The sequence below is a fragment of the Balaenoptera borealis genome (assembly GCF_965194805.1).
Source record: "Balaenoptera borealis genome assembly, chromosome: 15".
Taxonomy (NCBI): domain Eukaryota; kingdom Metazoa; phylum Chordata; class Mammalia; order Artiodactyla; family Balaenopteridae; genus Balaenoptera; species Balaenoptera borealis.
This window is the reverse complement of record NC_138871.1, coordinates 66171283-66197723: the sequence shown is the minus strand read 5'-3', so window position 1 is coordinate 66197723 and position 26441 is coordinate 66171283. Positions and strand designations below refer to the sequence as shown.

At 38.9% G+C, this 26441-nt stretch overlaps 1 protein-coding gene across 7 annotated transcripts in view; it reads right to left on the bottom strand.

Annotated features, from left to right (window-relative positions):
* Positions 1-24600, bottom strand: part of NLRC4 (NLR family CARD domain containing 4) — a 48049-nt gene extending 23449 nt beyond the window's left edge. For 4 of the 7 annotated variants that reach the window (XR_014234761.1, XM_082356696.1, XM_082356700.1 and 1 more), the window contains exons 1-3: positions 8254-24600; positions 5399-7393; positions 63-155 (exon numbers count right to left, since the gene is read on the bottom strand). Coding sequence is in view for 6 of the 7 variants with exons in the window: in XM_082356696.1 (XP_082212822.1) it covers positions 63-155; positions 5399-7393; positions 8254-8551 (2386 nt within the window). In the remaining variant the exon portion in view is untranslated. The remainder of the gene's footprint in view (positions 1-62; positions 156-5398; positions 7394-8253) is intronic. The other 3 variants (XM_082356698.1, XM_082356697.1, XM_082356699.1) reach the window with 3 other exon arrangements.
* Between the last annotated feature and the right edge of the window lie 1841 nt (positions 24601-26441).

Genomic DNA, 26441 nt, shown 5'->3' with positions numbered 1-26441 from the left:
CTTAGCTGTTCTTATTATCAAACTTGTATTAGTAAATATATTAGAGAAAACAAAAATCTGACCTAGTTTTATAGCATCTTCCTCATTCATCTTAATGTTATCCAGTATGAGCTTCATAAGGTTCTTCAAATTACCTAAGCTGTCAGTCAGACCACCTGCCAAAGAAAAGGGATTGGACTGTGTTCAGCTGTCATTTACTATATTTCTGTTACCAATCAAAAGATTTTAGTTGTCACTATGGGCAAGAAATGCTCATGAAATTGACACGAAAATATATTTTTTTGGTGAGAGATGGGGATCTTCCTTAGCTAAAAGCATGTTTTCAAAATACAATGGAATTACAATGGAAAACAATAACAGAAAGATAACTGGGAAATCTCCAAACAGTTGGAAATTAAACAACGCACTTCTAAACAAGCATGGATAAAACAGGAAGTCTCAAGGAAAATTAGACAATGTTTTGAAAAATACAGAAATAAAAATAAAATATATCAAAATCTCCAGTTAACAGTTACTTAAAGGGAGGTTTAGAGCATTGAATGCTTATATTAGAAATAAGGAAAGTTTTCAAATCAACAACCTAAGCTTACGAGTTCAGAAACTAGAGAGAGAGGAGCAAAATAAACCCAATGCAAGACGAAGCAATAAAATAATAAAGATAAGGGCAGAAATCAATAACAAATCACAAACAGAAACAATAGGGGAAAATCAATGGAAATTAAAAGCTATATCTTTGAAAAGATCAATAAAATTGATAAATTTCTAGCAAGACTGACAAAGAAAAAATGAGGAATAACAAATTACCAATATCAGAAATGAAAGGGAAGATATCATTACAGAAATCACAGAGGTTAAAAGGATAGAGAATAATATGAACAAATCTACATGCATAAATTTGACAACATAGACAAAATTGCACAATTTCTTGAAAGGCACAAACTAGTAAAACTTAGCCAACGTTACATAAGTAATCTGAATAGTCCAGTATAACCAAGGAAATTGAATTTGTAGTTTAAAATTTTCCAAAAAAGAAAGCTGCAGGCACAGATAATTTAACTTGCAAATTCTACCAAACTTTCAAGGAAGAAATAACACCAATTCTATACAATCATTTCCAGGAAACAGAAATACAGACAACACTTCCCAACTCATTTTATGACACTACCATTAACCAATCTGAAACCCAGACTAAGGGAATAAAACAAAAGAAAACTTCAAACCAATATCACTTATGAAATCCTCAACAAAATATTACCAAGGAGTCCAGCCATATATAAAAAGAATATTATACTACCACCAAGTGAGCTTCATACAGGGAATGCAGGACTGTTTTGATATTTGGAAATCAATCCATGTACTTCACTATATTAACAGTCTAATGAAGAAAAACTACATGATCATATAAATTGATACAGCAAAAATAGCTGATACAATCCAATAACCATTCATGATAAAAATTCTCAGCAACCTAGGAATAGAAGGACACTTCCCCAACCTGATAAAAGGCACCTTCAAAAAAACTACAGTTAGCATCACACTTCATGGTGAAAGTCTGAATGCTTACTCTCTAGGATCAGGAACAAGGGAGGATGTTCACTTTCACCTCTCCTATTCAACACTATACTGCAAGTCATAATCAGTGCAGTACGGCAGGAAAAGGAAATAAAAGGAATACAGGGACTTCCCTGGTGGCGCAGTGGTTAAGAATTCGCCTGCCAATGCAGGGGACATGTGTTCGATCCCTGGTCTGGGAAGATCCCACATGCTGCAGAGCAACTAAGCCTGTGCACCACAACTACTGAGCCCGTGCTCTAGAGCCCACCTGCGCACCTAGAGCCTGTGCTCCACAACAAGAGAAGCCATCACAATGAGAAGCCCGCACACCGCAACCAACAGTAGCCCCTGCTCGCTGCAACTAGAGAAAGCCCGCGCGCAGCAACGAAGACCCAATGCAGCCAAAGATAACTAAATAAATTTATTTTTAAAAAATGAATAAATAAAAGGAATACAAAATTGGAAAGGAAGAAATGAAAATAATCCTTTTGGAAGGGACATGAAATAAGTTTATCAAAGGTATAGAGTACAAGATCAACACACAAAAATCAACTGTATTTCTGTAGTAGCAATAAATAATTGGTAACCAAATTTTTTAAAGTTACCATTTACAATAGCTCCAAAAGAATGAAAAAGGTATAAATCTAAAAAACATATACACAATCAACATGATGAAAAGTACAAAATGGTGAAAAAAGAAATCAAGGAAAATCTAAACAAATAGAAAGAGAAACCATGGTCATAGAGTCAACATAATAACAATGTCAATTCTCCCTAAATTGTTCGATAGATTTAATGTAATTCCAACCAAGATCCCAAGAAGAGTGTTTGATGATATAAACAATGTGATTCTTGGGAATTTCCTGGCAGTCCAATGGTTAGGACTCCGTGATTTCACTGCTAAGGGCTCAGGTTCAATCCCTGGTTGGGGAACTAAGATCCCACAGGCAGTGCGATGCAGCCAAAAAAAAAAAAAAAATGTGATTCTAAAATTTATATGGAAGGACAAAGGAACTAGAATATTTTAAAATTATTTTGAAAAAGAAGAAGAAAGTTGGAGAAATAACACTACCCAATTTTATGACTTACTATAAAGTAAAAGTTACTAAGACAATGTAGTATTGGCAAGGGATAGACAAGGGTATTGGCAAATGAAAGATCAATGGAAAATAGTATCCAGAAATACACCCATACAACTATAGCCAAAAAATTTGGGCAAAGATACAAAGGCTATTCAAACATGAAAGAATAGTAATTTCAATAAACAGAACAACTGGATATCCATAGGGAAGAAAAATGAACCTTGATCTAAACTTCACACCTTACACAAATGTTAACTCGAAATGGATCATAGATCTAAACGTAAAACATAAAACTTTAAAAGAAAATATAGGAAAAAATCATCATGACCTTTATGCAAAGAGTTCTTAGACATGACACCAAAAGCATGATTCATAAAGAAAAAAAATGGATGGCAACAAAATGTAAAACTTTTGTTCTGTGAAAGACACTGTTAAAGAATGAAAAGACTAGCTACAGATTGGGAGAAAATATTTTCAAATCACTTATCTCACAAAGGACTTGTATCGTGAATATATTAAAAAAAAACACTTAAAACTCAACATTAAGAAAACAAATTGACCCAATTAAAAATGGGTAGGGACTTTCCTGGTGGTCCAGTGGGTAAGACTCCGTGCTCCCAATGCAGGGGGCCCAGGTTCGATCCCTGGTCAGGGAACTATATCCTGCATGCATGCCACAACTAAGAGTCCTCAAGCCACAACTAAGAAGTCTGCATGCTGCAACTAAGAGCCCGCATGCCACAACTAACGATCCCACATGCCACAGTGAAGATCCCACGTGATGCAACTAAGACCTGGTGCAGCCAAAATAAAAATATAAATAAGTACTTTTTAAAAAATGGGTAAAAACTTGAAGAGACATTTCACTAAGTTGCAAACAAGCACGTGAAGAATTTTCAACTTTTATTAGCCAACTCTGATGATATAACACTATACACAGAGTTCCAGTTGCTCCACATCCTCATCAGCACTTGGTATTGTCTGTTTTTTTTTTTTCTTATTGTAAAATGACAAAAAGAGAAAAATAGAAATAATACTAAATGCTAGTGAGAATGCAGAGCAACTAAAATTCTCATGTATTGCTACTGAAAATGTAAAATGTACAAAGTGGAAAATAGCTTGGAAGTTTCCAAAAAAGTTAAACAAGCACTTGTCATATGGCTCAGCAACGCTAATCCTACATATTTACCCAAGTGAATGGAAAACTTATTTTCACATAAAAAACTTTCATAAGAATGTTTTTAGTAGTTCTATCTATAATTGCCCAAACTGGAAATAACCAGCATGTCTTTCAGTAGGGACTAGATTCTAGCTATAAGAAAAAATAAGTGCTGATTGCAAACTCAAATGTCAAAGAGGGCCAGGGAGATGATGTTATTACAAGAAGTAGAACAAGTGGGCTTTGTGCCCAACTGGAGATTATGTGTCTTTCCGAAGAGTGTAGGAGCAGATCATGAAGCTCTAGCCAGTTGTTACCAAGTGCAGTTGTCAAATCTATAATTTTCAAGAGGAATGAGAAACCTGTATTTTCACATATTTCCCAATTTCAAAATGGTGGCAACTCCTTTAGGGAGAAGAGTCATAGCTAGGGGAGAGAGAATGGAAGGAGACTTTTCATCATAGATTGTTTTATAATTTGGACCATGTAAATATATTACTCAAAAAATAAATTTAAAATATTAAGAACAAAATATTGGCAAACATTAAAAAGAACAATTTTAATTATATGTAGGTCAAATTCAGCACGTAAGTGACCGGTTTGCAATATCAGCACAAACGAATGGCCATCAAGAGAAGATGGTAAGCCTCCTAACACAGAAGGTAGTCTAATAAAGTCTGAGTGACTATCCAGAATCTTATAGAAGGCCTTCCTGCATTGAGTAGGAGGTTGCAAAGCTTATCTGTACAAAAGATTCTAGATTCTTAAAATGATAGAAAATGTCCTCTACAGGGTGACAAGTGAGGCAGAGCCGAATGGGAAACTACTTGTGGATGAAAATGAATCTCAGATTACAGTCATGTAGAGCAAGGCTCCTGCTGGCCCATAGCTTCACAGAACTCAGCAGCCCCTGCTCTGGGCAACAGGACGGATCTACACAGGTGTGGCTGGACTACACAGGTAAGGGAGACACTCACCTTTAGTGTTATTGTGACTCTGGGGAAAACTCCCCTTTACCCAGAAAGATTGACCCTACATGTATGTGTCTGAAGTCTGGAATTTCTTCATGTTCGACAAAAACTGTTCCCAAAATCTTCCTTCAAAGTGAATGATACTTGGAGTGGGGCTGGGGCTGGATGTGCTGCAATTTCCTAGATGAGAATCTAGTGACGCAGTCAGCCACCAGCTTCTGCAGGTGATTAGTTTATGGTTGGATTTCCTCCCAGACTTCAAAGAAGGAAGGGTGCTACTTGGCAGGAAAGCAGTGAACGTTGGGTTAAGACAGAGATGCTGACAAGAGGGAGGGTTCACAGAAGACAAGCTTAACCTACTGTATACACAGACAAACATACAAACACACACTTTACCATATATATACTACATAGTTATTCAGTCAGACTACAGAGCTTCAGCTCTGGGAATCCTTCCTAGGGGCTCCCAATCTGACAGCCTTCCCCCCACATGGAAGTCTCTCCCAAGCCCTTCCACTTCCTGACACTAGTAGAAACTATTAGAAAATTTCAAGCAAAACAAATAATATCTAATATTTCCACAGTAACTAGCCAGGTTTGATTATAGCTTAAACTGCTGATGTTTACAATACCTGGTAGCCGTTGAGTCCCTAGGTCGTGAATACTTAAGGTGTGCAGGTTTGTCACAGATGTGATATGCCGCTCGTCTTCTAAGGCGAGGGGACTGGCTTCCACTATGATGGAATGAATGTTCTTACAGGTGCTGAGGACCGAACTGAGGCTTCCAGCCACGCCGGCACATCTCTTAATGTACAACCTGAGGCTTGTAGCAGAGCTGAATATTTTCCCCAGGTATTTGATATCTTGCTTATTCAACTTGCAGAAATCCCGGAGTGTGACCTCCAATGTCTTGAATTCCTGCTTCCAGTTGAAGAACAAAGACACAGCCCTGCTGGGAATGTAGGTTCCTGATGACTCCTGCATGTGGATCCTGCTTGCGTCTTCTGCGGTCTCATCCTGCGAAGCCACAGCTCCCCCGTACAGGTCTAGTTTAACAAAGTCCAGAGCACTTGCACAATTAGGCAAGTTTTCAAAGAAGTCAAATAAGTAATCAGGGATGTTCTCTGAGTTGATATGTAGGCTTTTACCATGAAAGAAAGCTTCAAATTCTTCTCTCAGGTTTGATGTGGATATACTCTCACAGAATAAATTGATGCCACACTCTGTAAAGGCGTTGATGTTTATGGCTTTCAGAATTTCTTGCACAGTGGTGCTTTTCACATTTTGCATAGATTCCTGCCTCCAGAGAGGCCTCTTGGTGACGAAAAGCCCACCGAGGCTGCCATGTTGATACACTGATGCCAGGTGTTTCAGAATAGTCCGGGTGGCTTCGGCAGATGACCCACACGTATACAGGAGCAGGTTGCTGTACTTGGATGTAATGTCTGAAATGGAAACCATTTTCTGCAAGTGACCGTTCCCCTTGGTCACCTCTGCTGGCTCTTCAGACGTCAATAAACTGCTGAGTCTGCGTCCTGCTGTGTACTCCTGGAATGATTTATGAAAGAATTTATACTTTGGCTTGAACCGTTGAGCTGTGTATTTACAGAGGAGTCCCGTTGTCAGCAGGACATCCTCGTTCACACTGGACAAGTCGTCCGGTTCAAAATCAAACCTGTGGGAGAACACGCCCTCCAGAGCTAGGTCCCCACAGTGGTCCAGGCTCCGAGTGACCTCACTTGGAGCCACCCCTTTACGTTTGTGCTTGTTTTTATTTATTAGCAGATCGTAGAAGGCACAGAACAGTGTGGTTTGTGTGTTAGAGTGGAACTCACTTTTCCCCATCTGGATTGCACAAGTGATGACCACAAAGAGAGGGGTCTTCATCAGATTCCTCAAGCACCTGGATTTCTGAATTTGGAGCAACAAGCCTTCAGCAAGCTCCTTTATCAGCACTTCCCGGATGAGAGCCTGGGCACTGTCCTCGGTCATGTCCCCCACCTCGGCAATCAGCGCACCAAACTGCCTGATGTACCTCAGGCACTCCGTGGTGGTGGTGACGATGACCATATTCTTGAAGCGGTGGTTTTCCTTTATTAGGGCTTCGATTTCTGGGCAGTTCTGGGCCTTGAATTCATTGTAGCCATCTAGGAGAAAAAGAACCCTCTGCCGTAGCTTCAGTAGTATGGCCATGAAAGTCTGCTTCCTGATTGTGTCAGGTATATCCAAGAGTTGGTCACAGAGGGTTTCGAAGAGTCCACCCTGGGCCCTGCTCAGACGGAGAAATAAAACTAATTTGAACTTGGTCAGAGCCTGGCACTCTCCAGAGGCCCAGAGCATGGCAATTCGCTGCAGCAGAGTGGACTTCCCTTTGCCCGATTCCCCTTCGATGATGCAGGGGCTCTGAAGAGTGTCCAGCAGGCCACTCAGGGTCAGCTGCTCCAGACGGTGATGGTGTTGGTCCTTCCTCCATAGAACCGGTTCTGTGAAGGTGCTTTTCAAATTAAAAATAATGTCAATATCTTCACCCAGCGGATAGTAGTTCAGAAAAGATGGGGTATGGTATAAGTCCTTTAAATTCTGAGCCAAATCATCTAAGTCTTCTTCTGACATCTGATGAAAAAGACCTGTTAGAGAAGAGGAAGTTGAAGAGGATCCAATTCTGTGTCTCCCCAGAACCTAGAGTTCAGGAGGAGGAGGAGGAGTGAGGCTGAGAATCTTCCCTTGGTGACTTTAATTTCCTTCCCCAGTTCTGAGCTGGCAGAAAGGGTTCCAAATATTTACTCCTCCTTTTCCCTGTTACCCTTTACCCTACTTGCCCTTTTGCCTTCTGTTTCTTCCTTTCCACCACCAAATTTTGTAGCAGCTGATTGGAAAGGAGAGGAACCAGTGTTTGGGTTAAGGAAAGTGCATGAGAATAGTGGGGATATGGTTGAGAATGATGGTCAGGGGTAACCTTCAAATCAAGTCTTAACCTTGATTAAAATCTGCCAGGAGATAATTGACTAATTTAAAGAAAGAAAAACTAAATTAATATTTCATGAAAAGCAGAATCATGCTTCTTTAGTCAGTCAGGCTCTCTTTACCATGGTGCTTGGATTACAGAGTAGGCAGTCTGGGGGCCACTTGTCCACAGATGGTCCTCATCAGACTAAGGAATGTTGAAAACTACTACTGCACTACTGCACTGACTTCTTAAGTGCCTTCATTGTCCAGTTTGATTCTGAAGTCAGACTATGCTAAATCATTTATTCCCTTACCCTGGAGTTACTTATTTGGCTTCACCATCAAGGGACCTAGTGGGAGTTTTTTGTTTTGTTTTGTTTTCCTGAGAGTGTCTGAGCTTTTCCTCGACATAACCAAAGCCCAATGCCCAGTGATATGAGAGCATTGGAGGGAGGAGAGCAGAGGCTCTGTCATGGGGATTATGGATCTTCTTCATGATTTATTCTATTTGTAGAACAGCTAAAAGCAAACTAATACTTACTAAGTCCATGCAAGTCCTGAAACAGAGGATAGTTCCACTTTTCAAGGGATTTAAGAAAGAGGTTACAGGCTTCTGAACCCTTCTTCAGAATCATGTGAATGATTCCTCTTGCAGCATCCTGCTCGACCTTCTCACAGCAAATGATGTTTACTTCTTCATAATTCAGAACATTCCATACAAATAGCTCATCCAAAATTTGCTTTATAACAGTCACTCCCATCCTTTGAATGAGAATTTGACTGTTCTCCTTTATGAAATTCACTGAGGGGATGGGGGAGAAATATACATATTTATTCATTTATACAAAATGTGCATATCAGCATTATGTTGCCAGGGCATTAGGTTCATGCATTTTTTTTTCCTTTGTACCTATCTTGAGTTATGGAGAGGCCAAATGCTTGAATTCCAGGCCCTCAAGAAAAGCTCTGTAAAGACCCTCATTCCTAACCCCAGAGTCCTTGGTGAGCAAGACGTTTTTTCTTTGATAACAAAGTAAAGTGAGCAATCCTGTTCTTGATATAAAAGCATCCCCACTAAGGTAATAGGGGTAAGACGATGCGCTTTCAAGTAGGGAGACTGGCGTACAGTCTGCCATTTGCTACCATCTGTGTAACCTTGGCAAGTTGCTAACCCTCTTTGAGCCTATTTCAATGCTGTGCTGCTAAATGTTGAACATACTGCCTCTCTGGGGGTAAAGGCCTGAATTCATAGCACGTACCAATCTGCATGTTATAAATATTCCCACTGAGGCCAAATTCAAGCTAACAATGTATGTCAACTGGCTAACAAAAATCATAAAAATTCAACAGTGAGCTCTCACAAAACAGTAAGAACCAGCTGTAGTACACCACTGGTTCCTTGTCTGTACAATGGAGTTGAGAACAGTATTTTACTTATGAAGCTTAATGAGAACTCATGTATAGTATTTCATACAAAGTAATAGCTCAATAAATGTTAGCTACTATTTTTAGCCATTATTCTGCTGTCAACACTCAAAGGAGTAGCACATTTTATCTCCCATAGAATTTGGTATTTTCTGAAGAGTATCACTGCAAAATAGTTGTCTGTATTCAGTTTAAGCTCTCTCATCTCTCACAGTGAGGTTCCCTGAAGAAGCTGTCTTGTTTCTGTGTCTCCCTTGCCAAGATCTAACTCTCCCAGGCAGTCCATGCCAGCTCAGAGAAGTGCCTCCCAGGTATTGTACTCTCAGACACTGTCTGCACCACTTTTCCTCTTGGGCTAGGCTGCTCCTGGTTTTCAAATCTTTCTTGACTCATCCAAGTGGATATCTCCTCCTGAAGACCCTGAGGCATCTCTGGTCTGAATTACACCATCAGGCACTCAGACCCCCAGGATCCTACCCCAGGTCCCCTTTCTCTCTGTCCCATGCAGATCTCTACTGCTAACCTCAGCTGGAATGTTACCACATCCCTGTCTACATGGCCGGTCAGCGAGTCTCTCTCTCTCCCTCTGGGGTCTCATCTGTTTTCTTGGCTTCTACATCCTCCCTATGGAGACAACCTCTAAGTCTGATTCTAGTCACTTAGAAAGGCCTAGAGACCACTGCAAGATCACAGGACTAGCCTTTTGGAGGTGACATTTCTTCAGTTGTAAAATTAAGATATTGATACTTTAACTCTTTAAAAGGCTCAAGAAAAAGACTGAATAAAGTCACATAAGGCACAGACATAAAAATATTTTAAAATTTGAAAAGTGCGCTGCTATGTAACTGTAAGATGTTCTTATTACTAGCCATGGTATCTCCCTGTGTGTGGACTACCACACTCCTCTCTTATCAAGTAGTTAAGTGAAAACCATGCTGCTTATTCATTCATTCAGTATTCATTCTTAGCAGAATATCTCTGTTTAGACTAGTGCTGTACAGTAGAATTTTCTGAGATGATAAACATATTCTATATTTGCTCTGTCCAGTAGTGGAGCCATTAGTCACATGTGGCTGTTGAGCACTTGAAATGTGGCTAGCGTGACTGTGTGACTGAATTTTAAATTTTATTTAGTTTTTGTTTATTTAAATTCACATTAAATAGACACATATAGCTACTTACTAGTAACTACATTGGATAGCATAGTCTACACCCAGTCATCAAAGTGGAAAGAGTTACATTTTGGTCGCCACTTAGATCTACTCCATGTTTCTTCACAATGATCTTGACAGATCTCTCTGCTGTCTGACCAGGAGGGTAAGCCCGAGTAGGTGATGGCAGGAGACCAATATTTTTTTCTTTTCAACCATAAAAACCAGAGAGTTTAATGAAAAGCAAGCTTGTATAATAGAACATTCATGTTCAATAGGCAAAAAATTAGACATATCATTGAAGAAATTAGGGGCAACAAATTGCACTAAGGGGAAAAATGCTTTCAGGTAATATAGGAAATATAAATGTACTTTTGATTCTTGAATAAAATCTTAATGTATTACAATATTCTCAGCGTATAAGAAAATTCCAAGAGGAGATAATTTCTAGTGGAACAGAGCTGAACTTTACTTCTTCTGAAGGGACTCAGATTTGAATTGCTGACTTGATAAAAAGATAGATCATGTAATATTCTTCCTGAGTGCATCTTCAGGACTGACAAAGAGATCAGAAAGAATAGCGTCTTTATTCAATTACTGTTACAAATAGGAGATGTGTTCTGGAAACACCCACAGAAATAAAAACACAATTAACATAATGAGATGTCATTTTGCACCTACCAATTATTTATATTTTATTTGTGTTATCATTTTTCACATAAATATTGTTTAATGTCTATTTTACCCTTACTTCACCTTCTCCCTGTACCCTGCATTCCTGAATTACACTCGCAAATATACACCATATTGTAAGCGCTGTGAGAACAAAAAGCATGCTTTGTTTTGATATTATACCCCCAGGGCCTAGAACTGTGGTTAATTAATTAACGTTTGTTGAATAAATGAATTTGGTAAAGATTAAAATGAAAAACCTCACCAGGATGAAAAAGTTGTGAGAAAGCATTTACCACTAGAACTATTGGATAGTGCTGCAATGAACATTGCATGATATATGTATACGTATAACTGATTCACCTTGCCGTACAGCAGAAACCAACACAACATTGCAAATCAACTACACTCCAATAAAAATTTTTAAAAAATAAAGTGTTTGGAATAGTAAAAAACAAAAACAAACAAACAAACAAAAAACTTATTGGATAGTTTGGGCTTATATTCTCAGTCATCTAGGATCACATTCTTGCAAGAGTTAAACACGCAACCTAGACCTTGAACATGGTACCTTTTATTTAATGTTCCTCAAGCAAATCAATATCCCCCAAATTTGTATATTATTTCAGATTTTCCTGAGGTTTTAGGACAATGCATGTGTTTTATCTCACATAAGTCCCAAATTATTTAGAACTGAGTACTAATAACAAAACCTTTCAAAGTGTGTGGCAATGTACCAGGAAACAGGAAATTCCCAGAAGCCATCTTTCAAACCCAGGATCTAGCCTCCCATGATGTCAGGGGACCAATATTTTAAAACGATCACTCTCTGTGAAAGTCCTAGCTTATCTGTGGTGCTGCCATTTAACACGGGCCACCACGTTTATAACTGAATTCTCAGAACCACAGAAAAATATTTGATGGGCATTCCATATATCAATATAACTGATCAGAGGAAGGCATGAATTGATTTTCTGCTCAATATCACCCGTATTTGGAAACACACTCTACAATCACGCAGATTTGATTTCTAGTATACTTACTTGTTCTGAATAAAAGCTTTCCAGCTTTCTATATCTCAGTAGACAATATTACTTCCAAATGGAGAAGTCAAAGATGACTCCAATACTGTCCTCTTCTTTCTGTAAAACGGCTCCTCATTCTGTAAAACTAACAAAACAGAAACAGAAACTATCAGACAGCAACCATTGTCACTTTCGTATTTATTCTTTTTTTTCCCACACCAAAAAGGACGCACTATACATAATGTTTGACATGTTTTTTTTTTCATTTACTCTATTTTTGAGACCTTTCTATATCAGTTAAGTAGTAAACTGCCTCATTTTAAAAATCAATTTCATTGACGTAAAATTTACATGCAATAAAATACAAGGAGCTTTGACAAACGTACACACTCAAGTCAGTAATACCCCAGTCAAGATTTAGAATATTCTCATCCCATGCAGAAAGTTCCCTTGTGCCCCTTTATAATTCATTCCTCCTAGTCCCCACCAAAGTAACCACTGATCGGATTTCTTTAACTATAAATTACTTTTGCCTGTTCTAGAAATTCATGTAAATGGACAAATGTAGGGGGTACTCTTGTGTCTGGCTCCTTTCACTTAGTATCATGCTGTTGAGATTCTCCTTGCTGTTTGCAGGAATTGGTAGTTCAGTCGTTTTTAATGGCTGAGCAGTATTCCATTGTAGGAACAGATCAATTTACCTATTAATTCTCCTGTTGATGGGCATTTGGTTTGTGTCCAGTTTTTGGCTATCATGAATGAAGCTTCTATCAACATTCCTTTGTGGACATACGTTTTCATTTCTATTGGGTGAAAATCTAGAAGTGGAATTTCTAGGTCATATGGTGAGTGTATGTTAATTTTATAGACGGTGCCAAACTGTTTTTCAAAGTGGTCATACCATTTTACATGCTTACCAGCAGATAAAATCAACAGTTCCAGTGGTTCCAAATCCTCAGCAGCACTTGGCATTATCCATCTTTTTAACTTTAGCCATTCTAATGAATGGGTAGTGTTATCTCATTTTGTAATATTAATTTTCATTTCTGGATGACTAATGATGTTGAGCATCTTTTCATGTACTTTATTGTTCATTCATAAACCTTTTGTAAAGTATCTGTACAAATCTTTTGCCCATTTTACAAATTGGGTTGTCTTTTTATTATTGACTTTCAAGAGTTCTTCATAGATTCTGAATACAAGTTTTTTGCAAATACATGTATTATAAATATTTTTTACTCATCTGTGGTTGTTTTGATTGTGCCTAGGATTTAATTTATAGAGATAACTGAGTGACAAAATGAAGAGGTCAATGCCAATGAAAAATGTTTTATTACTTATGATTCGCAAGAGAAGGAGGGCTTGCCGTGCCACACAGGACCACACGAGGCCTCATGGGGAAGTACCAGAGTTGATCAGGAGGCAGAAGGAGCAAAGGAGAAAGCTTAGCCCAGAGCCTCTATAACAGTTTTCACAGGAAGAAACAGGTGAGGCAGGGTAGGCAAGTTGAGCAAGTTTAGGATTGGATAGTTTGAATAATTTCAGTAGACTCTGGGCTATAAGGGTGGCCTGGGAGTGATTTAGGGCAGGGGAAATATTGGCTTGATGTGTGAGAGTTTGATAAAGTTGGTGGTTGAAGATACGGTCTTTGGATTCATTTGTTTGCATATGAAAGGCACACTCACAGGCAAGTTTTTTGCTATCCCTAGGAATTAGCTAGCCCTGGTATGGTCTGTCTCTTTTGGCCAGCAAAGCCCCCAAGATATCAAAGCATCATAAAATATAGAAAATAAAAAACATGATTAATACAATGGTTTGCCTTTTGTTCTTTGCGTCTTTTGAAAAGCAAAACATTTTTATTTTTATGAAGCTCAACTTATTAATTTTTTCTTCTTTGATTCATGCTATTTGTGTCCTACTGACAAAATCATTGTTACCCTGAGCCACAAAGATTTTCACCTAAGTTTTCTTTTAGAGGTTTTATAATTTTAGCTTTTACATTTAGGTCATTGATCCATTTTGAGATAATTTTTTGTTTATGATGTGAGATAAGGAGTTGAGGTTCACTTTTTTTCCATAGGGATGTAAAGTTTTTCCATCATGATTGGTTGAAAAGAATATCTTTTACCCACTGAACTTGTGAGTATATTTCTGGACTCTATTCTGTTCCACTAATTTATGCCTATCCTTATGCCAATATCACACTGTCTTGATTACTGTATCCTTATAATAAGCCTTGAAATCGGGTAGTGTAAATCCTTCAGTTTTGTTCCTTTTGAGAATTGTTTGCATTCCCATATAAATTTTATTTTATTTTTATTTAACTTAATTTTATTTATTTTTGGCCACACCACATGGCTTGTGGGATTTTAGTTCCCTGACCAGGGATTGAACCCAGGCCCTCAGCAGTGAAAGCACAGAGTTCTAACCACTGGACCGCCAGGAAATTCCCTTTATTTAATTTAATTAATTAATTAATTTATTTTTTAGCATGACGTATTAGGGCAGTTTATTACACAGCAAAAGCAACCGGGACAATGAGCAACAGGAAATGGTGGCAAACATTAATATTGTTGCAGCTTCTAAATCACATAAGCCCTAGAATCGAACCTCCTGCTTTCCAAGGTATGAATGCCACAGAGTGTCACAGTTCAACCCTTCTGCCTACATTTAGAGTTCTCTCTCCTCAGAGCCTGGTGTATTTCAATTCTCTGCTAGGTTTCCTGTCTAACTTCTAGATCAAGAAAGTTTGAATAAACTTTAGATAAACACTTAAAATTATTTCCTGGAAGTTCACCAAACCAAACACGTGAATCCTCCCCAGTCTGCACAACTGAAAACAAGTTATATAATTTCTGTTTCTCAGGGCAGTAGGGCTGTGCAAGACACAGAACACTGGGACTGCTGCCTGTCCTCTGGAATCACATTTTATTTATTTTTTAAATATTTTAATTTTATTGGAGTATAGTTGATTTACAATGTTGTGTTAGTTTCAGGTGTACAGCTAAGTGATTTAGTTATACATGTACATATATTCATTCTTTTTTAGATTCTTTTCTCTTATAGCTTATCACAGAATACTGAGTAGAGTTCCCTGTGCTATACAGTGGGTCCTTATTGGTTATCTGTCTTATATATAGTAGTGAGTGTGTGTACATCCCATGCTCCTGGTTTATCCTTCCCCTACAATGTTTCCCCTTTGGTAACCATAAGTTTGTTTCTGATATCTGTAAGTCAGTTTCTGTTTTGTAAATAAGTTCATCTGTATCTTTTTTTAAAAATTAGAGAACGGACATGTGGACACGGTGGGGAAAGGGGAGGGTGGGACGAATTGGGAGATTAGGATTGACATATATACACTACCATGTGTAAAATAGATAGCTAGCGGGAACATTCTGTAAAGCACAGGAAGCTCAACTCGGTGCTCTGTGATTTCCTAGATGGGTGGGATGGGGGTGGGGAGGGAGGTCCACGAGGGAGGGGATATAGGTATACATATAGCGGATTCACTTCATTGTACAGCAGAAACTAACACAACATTGTAAAGCAATTATACTCCAATAAAAAAAAAAATTAGATTCCACATATGAGTGATATCATACAATGTTTGTCTTTCTCTGTCTGACTTCATTTAGTATGGTAATCTCTAGATCCATCCATGTTGCTGTAAATGGCATTATTTCATTCTTTTTTATGGTGGGGTAATATTCCATTGTATATATGTACCACATCTTCTTTATCCATTCCTCTGTCGATGGACATTTACATATAAATTTTAAAATTAGTTTATTAATTTCTGTTTTTAAAAGAAGACTTTTAGACTTCTGGTTTCTGGCTGGGCACGTGAGGAAGTCATTACTCCATCCTAATGTCAAGTTAAAAGCTGAATAAACTGAACATGAACAACTCTTCTTAGATCTATCAGAGAATTGAGGTCACAGGGCAAACTGCTACCGCAAAATTGAAGACGCAGTCAGGCAGACACAGAATTGCAAACTTACTGGAGCAGAAACCCATGAGGAGCAGACACTCATGAGCAGAAACCTCAGAGGATCTCATAACCAGGTAGGAAACCCTAAACTGTAATTGATGAATTTCTAGAGGATCAGTGTGGACAAGTCTGTGAGTTAAAAACTCCAAGAGGATCCAGTCTTAGCAAAGTCCCCATGCTTTTGTGAGTTTTACCTCCAGGAGCCCTACCAGGTTCTCATAGTGTAGAGCAGAGAAAAATCTCTTGCTTCCAGCAAAGGGAGGGGAAAAGTAGCCATTTTGAATTATGCCCAGAGCATTCTGTTCTTCCTAAAAAGTCCTGCCCTCAACATCAATTATTTTACCAGAGCCTCACCTACTGAGATATTAACAGAGCTTAGCTGACCTGGGGGAAGGGAAATACCCAGCTCCAGCCTCCTCTAGGAGGAGGAATATTTTATTTATTTATTTTACTACAGAGACATTTAAGAGCCATTACAATCAATACCAAAGAAACAAAAGCATGGACACTATTTCAAGTTCTGGAACATAATGGGAAATCGAATATTTATGAATTTCTGCTAAACCTACCATCATGTTTAAGACTTTCAATAAGTTTTTTTTCCTGTTGCTTCATGTGAAAAAAACTTTTTGAAATTAAAATTTTTAAAAAGTGTTCTTCATTCAACTATGATCAAAGATATATTAACAATTCTGGCAAGACTCCATTGAACACAAATACACAAAATGATCAATTTGCTAAAGTCATTGACAAAGGTACAGAAGGTAAGGCTTGAGAAGGGATTTTATTATTCATTACTATCCTGGACTGATATGTCGATATAGGTTTTTCCTTTTTTTGTACCTCAGTATTTACTCTAGTTTGTTTGTTTGTATGTTTTTACTGCCATGATTACGTACACAAAATTAAATAAAAGAAAACTGTCACTACTAAAACAACAACAGGATTAAAAAATGGGCAAAGAACTTGAATAGACATTTCTCCAAAGAAGATATACAAGTGGCCAAAAAGCACATGAAAAGATGCTCAGCATCACTAATCACTAGGGAAATGCAAATCAAAACCACAATGAGATACCACTTGAACCTATTAGAACGGCTACTATTAAAAACGAAAACAAAAACAGAAAATAACAAATGTTGGTAAGGATATGGAGAAATTGGAACCCTTGTGCACTTTGGTAGGAACGTAAAATGGTGCAGCTGTTATGGAAAACAGTATGGTGGTTCTTCAGAAAATTAAAAATAGAATCACTATATGATCTAGCAATTCCACTGGGTATATATCCAAAAAAAATGAAAGCAAGGTCTCATTGTAAGTTGTACACCACATTCATAGCCATATTATATTATGATAGTCAAGAGATAGAAGCAACCCATGTGTTAATTGATGGATGAATAGATAAACAAAATGTGGTATAAACAAAAAATGGAATATTATTGAGCCTTAAAAAGGAAGGAAATCCTCCAGCAATCCCACTCCTGGGCATATATCCAGAGAAAATGCTAATTTGAAAAGATACATGCACCCCAGTGTTCATAGCAGCACTATTTACAATAGCCAAGACATGGAAGTGAACTAAACGTCCATTGACAGATGAATGGATAAAGAAGATGTGGTACATATATAAAATGGAATATTACTCAGACATAAAAAAAGAATGAAATAATGCCATTTGCAGCAACATGGATGGACCTGAAGATTATCCTGTTGCAAGGAAAGGAAGGCAATCCTGTCGCAAGCGGCAGTATGGATGAAACTTGAGGACATGATGCTAAGTGAAATAAACTAGTCATAAAAAGATGAAAACTGTATGCTTTAACTTATATGAAATATCTAGAGTAGCCAAATTCATAGAAATAGAAAGTAGAATGGTAGTTGCCAGGGGCTGTGGGGAGGGAAAGATGGGGAATTGTTGCTTAACAGATACAGTTTCAATTTTGCAATACACAACAGTTCTGGAGATTGTACAACAGTGTGAATATACATAACCGCTACTGAACTGTACACTTAAAAATGATTAAGATGAGGGAGTTTCCTGGCCGTCCAGTGGTTAAGACTCCATGCTTCCACAGCAGAGGGCATGGGTTTAGGGAACTAAGATCCTGCAAGCCGTGTGGCAGAGCCAAAAAAATAAACAAATAAGTAAAATAAAATCCAATGTCTAATTTTTAAAAAATGGTTAAGATGGTAAATTTCATGTTACATGTGCTTTACCACATTAAATTAATTGTCACTGTCTGAGTTTCCTTCTTTGCCATTACTATCATTAATCTTGTTATGTGACTATCATTGAAAATTAAATTATATGAAGGAGGGAGGTGTACAAAATGATTTGTTTAAATGTCAAATATGCTAGGTACACCCAGCTAAGATACAAATAGTCATGCTCTTAGGGCCAAACTTTTCATCACTGGACAAATAAATGAGATTAAAATGGAACTTAGATGGCTAATGGATGGGGCACCAAAGAACTGGGCCCCAGTGTCTCTGTGTGAGGAGCCAGAGGATCTGAGGCTTTCAGAGATGAGAGAAGCAAGAAAAGCTGTCAAAGGAAGAAAGAGTTTCTTTGAGGGCAGTTTTTCAAACTAGTGAACTCATTAGCAGGTCATGATATCAACTGAAGTGTGTTACAATTAGACTAATTTAAAAAATGAAATAGAATTAAAACTATCAGAATGTACTGTATTTTTTCAGGAAAGTTTCATTTCAGTTATTTATATATCCTGGCACTGGGTAGTGATGTCTTACTTCTTATTGTGAGTTGAAGTCAGTAAAAGTTTGAAGGTCAGTGTTGTAGGGGGGATCCCATGGAGGGATTTAATTCTGCCTGTAGGAGGTGACTTTTGAATTGTTCTTAAAGGAAACCAAAGTTCACCAGGCAGTAAAGGGGAAAGGCTATTTCTGGGCAGAGGAAGCAGCATAGGGAAGGAGCCATGGGGGAAAGAGCCTGAAAACAAGGATTGAGACAACTCATGAGTGTGAGCAAGGGCCAATTTTCACGCCAGGACTGAGTTCAAATTCCAGCTCTAGCCCTGACAGGCTAGGAATCCTCAATCAAGGGAGACTGACACCTCCCAGAAAAAAGGGTGGGTCTGGGAGAAATCAGTCCTCCACTGACCAGGTTAGAGTTTAAGTGAGAACAGAAAAAAGAGGAAGAAGATAGAGGAAGGGGCCAAGAAGTTCATTTTATATTCACATGTAAAGAGAATAAACTAGTCCCAGAGTTAGCCATCCAGTCACTTCGTCCACTAAAATGATTAACTAAAACTTTACGTGGATCATCAGGCAGGAATCTCAGCTGATTCTGAAGATGCTAAAAATTCATATTCAGTTTGGTTACTGAATAGTCTTCCTACCCACAGAGAAGTCTGTGACTAGATCAGGAAACCCACTCAGAGATAGTCAATTAGTTATTTGTTACTCTCAAGAAGAAAATCTGCCTGTAGTCCGAAGCTTGGGTCGTCTATTCTGTTACCCACTGGCATAAAGAATAAGGCTCTGACCAGTTTGCTCCCCTGGACCCTGGCTATTGCTCTGAACACTCCCAGGTCCCACCCTTAAGCAAGATGTCCAGAGAATAACTGAATTACATGGAAGAAGTCCTTTTCCTATATTTGTGCTTTGGGAAATAATATTTGGAACTAATTCTAAAAATGGATATTTTCTTCAAAATGGTTACATGAGCTCCTTAGAGAACTGAATTTCCTCAGGACCCATAAACCCATGCCTATGGAGCCATTCCTACAACTTATGGATGAAATGAGAGGAAAGTTATATATAATGGGAGCAGAGAGGCAGCACACAGAAGTGGAAAATGTGTGTGAGCTTTGGCACTGCAGTCCTGAATTCAAATCCTCACTGTGCAGCTTATGAGATGGGTACCTTTACCTTTCTGAGTCTTGATTTCTTTATCTGCAACACTGACATGGATAATATCCACCTCCTAGGACTGTTACGAAGATTAAACAGGAGAGCAGTTGGGACAGCGATGGTCAGTGGGCGTTATCTGTCTCCCTTTCTAGTGAAAAGGCTCTAGTCTAGAATGCTCTTAGATCTCCAATAGACTCCAGCAAGCTCACATATTATTGTTACTGTTAATGTTATGGGCTGAATTGTGTTCCCCCCGAAATCCATATATTGAAGCCCTAACCCCCAATAGCTCAGAATGTGACTGTACCTAAAGATGGGGGCCTTTAAAGATGTAATTAAGTTAAATGAGGCCTTTAGGATGGGCCCTAATCCAATCTGCTTGGTGTCCTTATAAGAAGAGTAGATTTGGACACACGGAGAGAGACCCCAGAGATGCACGCCCTGAGGAGAGATCATAGGAGGACACAGGGAGCAGGCGGCCATCTTCAAGCTAAGGAGAGCGGCCTCAGGAGAAGCCAAAGCTGCCAACACTCTGACCTTGGGCTTCTGGCCTCCAGACTGTGAGAAAATAACTTTCTGTTGTTTAAGCCACCCAGTCTGTGGTATTTTGTTATGGCAGCCCGAGCAGACTCACACAGTTAGTATTATAGAAGGGCGCTGAACTGTTAAGAGAACAGTGACAGGAGCCGAGGTTCTATCCTAATTCTGTAGACAATTAGCTGCGTGACCTACAGCAAGTCACTTGACTTCTCTCTACATTTTCCACCTCTCTCCTCCAGGGTTGTAAGGATTAACTGAGATAAAGTCTGTAAAGACCCTATCAATAATAGGGGTCCTGTAAGCAGCGGTTCCCTTCACTGCTCTGTCCAGATATCAGGTTTCTTGTCATTCAGGGCAGTGCGTGGACTGAGCAGTGCCCCTAGGGCTTTTCAGCTCTGACCTCCTGCAACTCTTAACAGCAGTCTCACGAACAACAGTAGGTTTCATTTCTGTAAAGCCAAAAAGTATTTTCAAAGTCCTTTCCCTCACTTTGTCTCACAGTAAACACAAATGCATCCCTCTGACTTAACATGCATTTAAACATCAATTCTGAAGAACCCGATGAAACTCCAGCAGTCCAGACTCACCACCCCTAAAAGTCTCCCTGCAGGCAAGTCCAGCCAGCCATGCAAAACTGAATTCTTCAGTGTTAAGGCTTTCATACCCACCAGACACAAACTTTAAATGAATGTAAATCCAAATTTTAACACTAGGTTCCAAAACCCACTTAAAACCCCATTCTCTCTCCCCATGGTACCTGGCTGAACAATCCAGTTGCCCTCTTCTTGGTAGATCAAAAGACACTTTTAAAATAAAGTTTTTTTTCATTTGCTTTCTGTTTCACAGCAAAGCCTGGTGTTCCTGTAGATCTGAAGTCTCATTCTGTGGCAGGGGATTGTAAGAAAACGGCAAACACTGACAAGTTCTTCTTTTTTTTTTTTTTTTTTTCTTCAAAGCATAGTAAGAATGGTTTGGACACAGTTTGAACTGTGTCCAAAAGGGATCAAAAAGGGAAGATGAATGTAAGTACAAGTAGCCGGGGAAAGAAGTGAAACGAGCTTAAAGATGCAAAAGCTGGAAATTCACAACAAGAAAGGAATTACTCATTTGTTCCCTGTTTATCCACAACATATGAATCCTACTGCTGTTAGTTTATTATTCTATAGCTTAAAATGAAAACAACGTGTTTTGAACACTTAGTGTGCGTTAATTTTTGTCATTAACTGAGAGAGAAAGAGAAAGAAATGAAATGAGCTGGTTTGGTTAGTTAAAGTTTATTGCAAAGCAGCCAAAGTCATGCTTATCATCTGTACCTCGGGTCCCAGGAGACTTCTAGCAAATGCATACTCTTAGTCACCAGGGTCCTCGGCAAGGTTAGCACAGAGCAAATGGACCACCATTATCAGTCCACCCGACTGATGGTGCTCAGGGCATCCTCCTGGCTATGAAGAGCCACAGGCTCCCACATGTACACACACATTCAGAGCTTGTGGTCACAAACTCCAGGAAGCCAGTTCACACTCGGCTCCCGGAATGGAGAAATCTCCCAGGACTTCTCTTGAGAATGACATTCTTGCATACATTTTCCCCGTCTTTGCACAATCTATCACGAACTTTTTGTTACAAAACTTCTTATTTCAAAAAGAGCATTCCGACATTAACTTATCTGACATAGAGGGATACCTAAGTTTTACCCTAAATAAATTTCTACATTCTGGGTTTTCTATGGGAGTAACAACAGTGTTTCCCAACTTGTGAGGTGGGCGTCTCTGAAGTGAGATCAAGGGCTGTGCCATCAGCTGGATTTCTGAAATTTTAGTGAAACCTATATGTAAATGTGTGTTCACAGAGAAAAAACTGTAAAGATAGGCACCAACAATATAAATACTACTTATCTTTGGGGAATAATTTCAAATTTTCTTCTTTTGTTTATCCATACATTCTGATTTTCTATAACAAACACCTATTACTTTTGTAATAACAAATGATGTAAAATAGGATAGAAAGGGGAAGTGTAGAAATGTGGTTGTAGTCTCCACCCAAATATATCAAGTCTTAATCCCTGGAATCTGTAAATGTTGTATCTTTATAGATGTGATTAAACTAAGGGTCTTGAGATGGGGAGATAATCCTGGATTATCTGGGTAAGCACTAAATGCAGTCAAAAGTGTCCACATAAAAGAGAGTCAGAAGGAGATTTGAAAGAGATAGAAAAGGAGAAGACAATGTGACCATGGAGGCAGAGATTGGAGTGGCTGTGAGTCAAGGAGTGGGGGCAGCCACCTGAAGCTAGAAGAGGCAAAGGATGGATTCTCCTCTTGAGCCTCCAGAGGGAGCATGGTCCTGCTTACAACTTGATTTCAGCCCAGTGATGCTGATTTTGGACATCTGGCCTCCAGAGTGTAAGAGAATAAATTTCTGTTGTTTTAAGCCATCCAGTGTATGGTATTTTGTTACAGCAGCTGCAGGAGACTAATGCTGTAGAATATCATGGTAAAAGGAGCAAAATTATATCCACATTCATTCATGCACATCCTCCATGTGGTCCCATCACTTTCCTTTGCAAATGGATTTGCAGTCAGGTGTTTTCAATGCAGTTAGAATGGATAACGTACTAGAAATTTTGGCATCTTGAAGAAGTTCCAAGAGCTATGTCCCTTGCCTTTTGCTTTTCCTCCTAGTCTCTTCCCACCCTTTACTCTCCTGGGAGTGTGGCAAAGTGGAAATGCCTAGGGCTCTGGAGCCAAAAGACCTGAGTTCAAGTGTGGGTTTCAAGTGTGGGTTTCATCTTGTTTCTAAAACAAGTCACTTAAGCTTCTTAGCAGTAAAATAGTGGCTTAAGCTTCTTGGCAGTAAAACAATCCCCAGCTTGCTCCAGGATTGTTTGCACATCATCTGAGCTACTGTATCTGAAAGTACCACCTGAGTGCTATTCAGTGACTTTAAACATTTATAGATACTCATGCTTTTCACTCTCAATTTAATGGGGAGGGAGGGGAAAAGTCACAATACTTTTCTCCCTGGGGGCCTGTAACTCCTAACTCTAATAATTGTTCTAGAATTTTGCTAGTCTTTTGCCCAAAGAGTCAGTGGCAGGGGAAGCTATTGGGCCAATTCATTTTTGGCAACTTCCTAGTATGCCTTAATAAAGGAGGGTCAAACCTTCTTGAGTAACTAACTCCTTTAGGAAGTAGGGGTATATCATGTCTATTATTCTCAGCATTATATATATATATATAATATATATTTTTAAAAAATCTATAATTCCCCATCCTCACTCCTTACAATTGGCCTGTCTAATAATTCAGATACACTAATATAAGAGAGGCTTTAGTAAGAGAAACTAAATGTGGGAGGACAGATTGTTGATTTTCAAGGTGACTGAAATCCTGTCCTAAAATTAACATTTGAAATAGCTGGAGATATTTGTCAAGAAGAAAAAAAACTTTAAGGAGTTTCAATAGCTGTGTTCAGATGTCTGCAGGGGCGTGGCATAGGGAAGAAGGAGCAGGTTTCAGATGCTTATGACAAATAAATGTTATTTACGAGGAATCAGTATTTCATTCAAAATGCCAAAGACTCCCAAAGATAAAATGCACTGCTTTAGGGTAACTGGTCATGCTTTTTGCTCTCCTTGAATTTTAAAACACCCTTCCAATAATTGGGGAGTTTCCCAAATTATGAAACCCACATTCCCAAAGCAGAAGCCAAAAACCCTTTTTCACAGCGTCCCTTGAAGTTAGTGCGTACTTACCCCCAGGGTTCTGCCAACTGGAAGCCAATATGAGACTGCACTTGGAGCCAACGTGGTGCCAATGTGAAAGCCATCCTGGCGAAGAGATATCCAGCTTGTGGAAGCAGTGGCACAGTTGCTCCAGCTCTGGTGTCCTGCAGAGCCTGTGTCCAATGGCAGAGACAGTAGGGTTGCCAAGTGAGCCATCCAGCCCTGAAATCACCTGCTCTTGCTTGCAGAACCTCCCAATCCTGGTTCTCTGGACCCTCCTGAAGATTCTGTGAGTTACCTGACATCCTCGATAAAGTTCTTTTCTGCTTAAACCCACTGAAATGGGTTCTGTTGTACCTTTTCACATTGAGTATTGTCTTAGCAGCTAATTGGCATGAATTCTTTAGGAGGTTAGTATTTGCTTTACGTGGGAAGTTGAATTAGTTCTGATCTCTATCAAATTTAAGATTCTCTGAATAAGAGTGGTAAGGGGATGGCAAGTAGGAATCTGGGTAAGTAAATTTGATTAGTGTCCTATAAAAAAGTTGTGATTACTTCTCCACCACAGGTGATTTAAAAATTTAAGCAAGAGTATACAGAAGACAGTTAGGCCAAGGTTTAACTAATATTCCACCATTAGTCATATAATAATTCCTTTAGGTAAAGCACAAACCAATCAGTCCATTTTTACAATGGAAATATTTTGGAATGAGTCTATGATGATTCTACTGCCTTTGTTTGATTTAGTGTATGAATTTCACAGTTATAAACTCAGGTGTGAAAAGATGCAAACTTTATTTCTCTATAAATCAAGCTGCTGTCTGATACAACCTCCATTTAAGTTGATGGGAGAATTCTAATCTACTCATTTTGAGGTCAGTTTCTCCAGTTGAGTGAGCCCTCAGTCTATCCAGATCTATAGTTTAGTCATATTCCAACTTAAAACTCCTGTTGACTTTTTTTTTTCCCTCTCTCCTTCCTGGGATGTAGTCTAAGTTCTGTCTCTAACAGAAATAAGGGGGATCAGAATCCTCTCCTCAGCTCAGTTCCTATGATGGAACTTGTCGCTGGTATACTCATCCTGAGTGTTACACTTCGCTCGGGTGGTGTGTAATTTCTGTTTCCCAATGTGGATCCCATGTGGTTGCCTGCTGCCAGGAGACTGCTAAGATATGGCTCCTTCCTCCTCTTGCTCCAAGTCAGCAGTTTACATCTCAGCCTTTGAATGCATGTTTTCCACCCCTGCCTTACACACTGGCTCTCTCTCTGCTTCTCCCATCTCCTCACAGAAGATTGGGAATTTCAGGCTTCCTGAATGCTACAGAAAAGCCTCCGGAAGCTAGGGAGTAGGGTCATCCCCCTCCCAACCACGGATGCTCTAGATATCTGGGTCAATGGACTCAGGACTACTGACTGAGAAAGGTCTTGAGAGAAAAAATGATCAGGGCTTGCTGGTTAGTATCTAAAATAATTCATCCACCACATTTTATTGAGGATGGTCCTGGATTAAGCTATTTATGTTTGAAAAGTGAACATACCATTTTCTAGTTTTTAAAAAGCTGATTCTGCAAAAGCATTTTTGTATGTAATTAATGAGATAATTACCTCTTGGCTCAATGAAGAAAATACAGCAAGCGCTGAATGGGATATATTTCTATACCATTTGAAACTAATTAAACTGCTTTTATCTTTATAAAATATTTTTTAATTAAAAAAGTAATACATATTAATTTCAGAAAATTTGGAGAACATAGAAAAGCTTAATATAGAAAAGCACAGAAGCCACCCATGATAATAATCACTTGTGACATTTTGAGATGTTATCCTTTCAGTTATATTTTTTATATTTCTGTATCTATATAATATTGGGAGCATATGCAAATTGAGATCATGGGCGGATCAAAGTGAAAGTGAAAAAACAGATTTTTTTCACTTCATAAAGAATTTTGAGATTTTTTTCCCCCATATCATGAAATAACTCTAAAAGATGATTCTCAGTGTATCATTTCATTAAATGGCTATCCCAACATTTATTTACTCATTCTCATGGACATTTAAATTGTATCCAGTTTTGGACTTCCCTGGTGGCGCAGTGGTTAAGAATCCGCCTGCCAATGCAGGGGACACGGGTTCGAGCCCTGGTCCAGGAAGATCACACGTGTTGCAGAGCAACTAAGCCCGTGCGCCACAACTACTGAGCCTGCACTCTAGAGCCCGCGAGCCACAACTACTGAAGCCCACGCGCCTAGAGCCTGTGCTCTGCAACAAAAGAAGCCACCGCAATGAGAAGACTGCACACAGCAACAAAGAGTAGCCCCCACTCGCCGC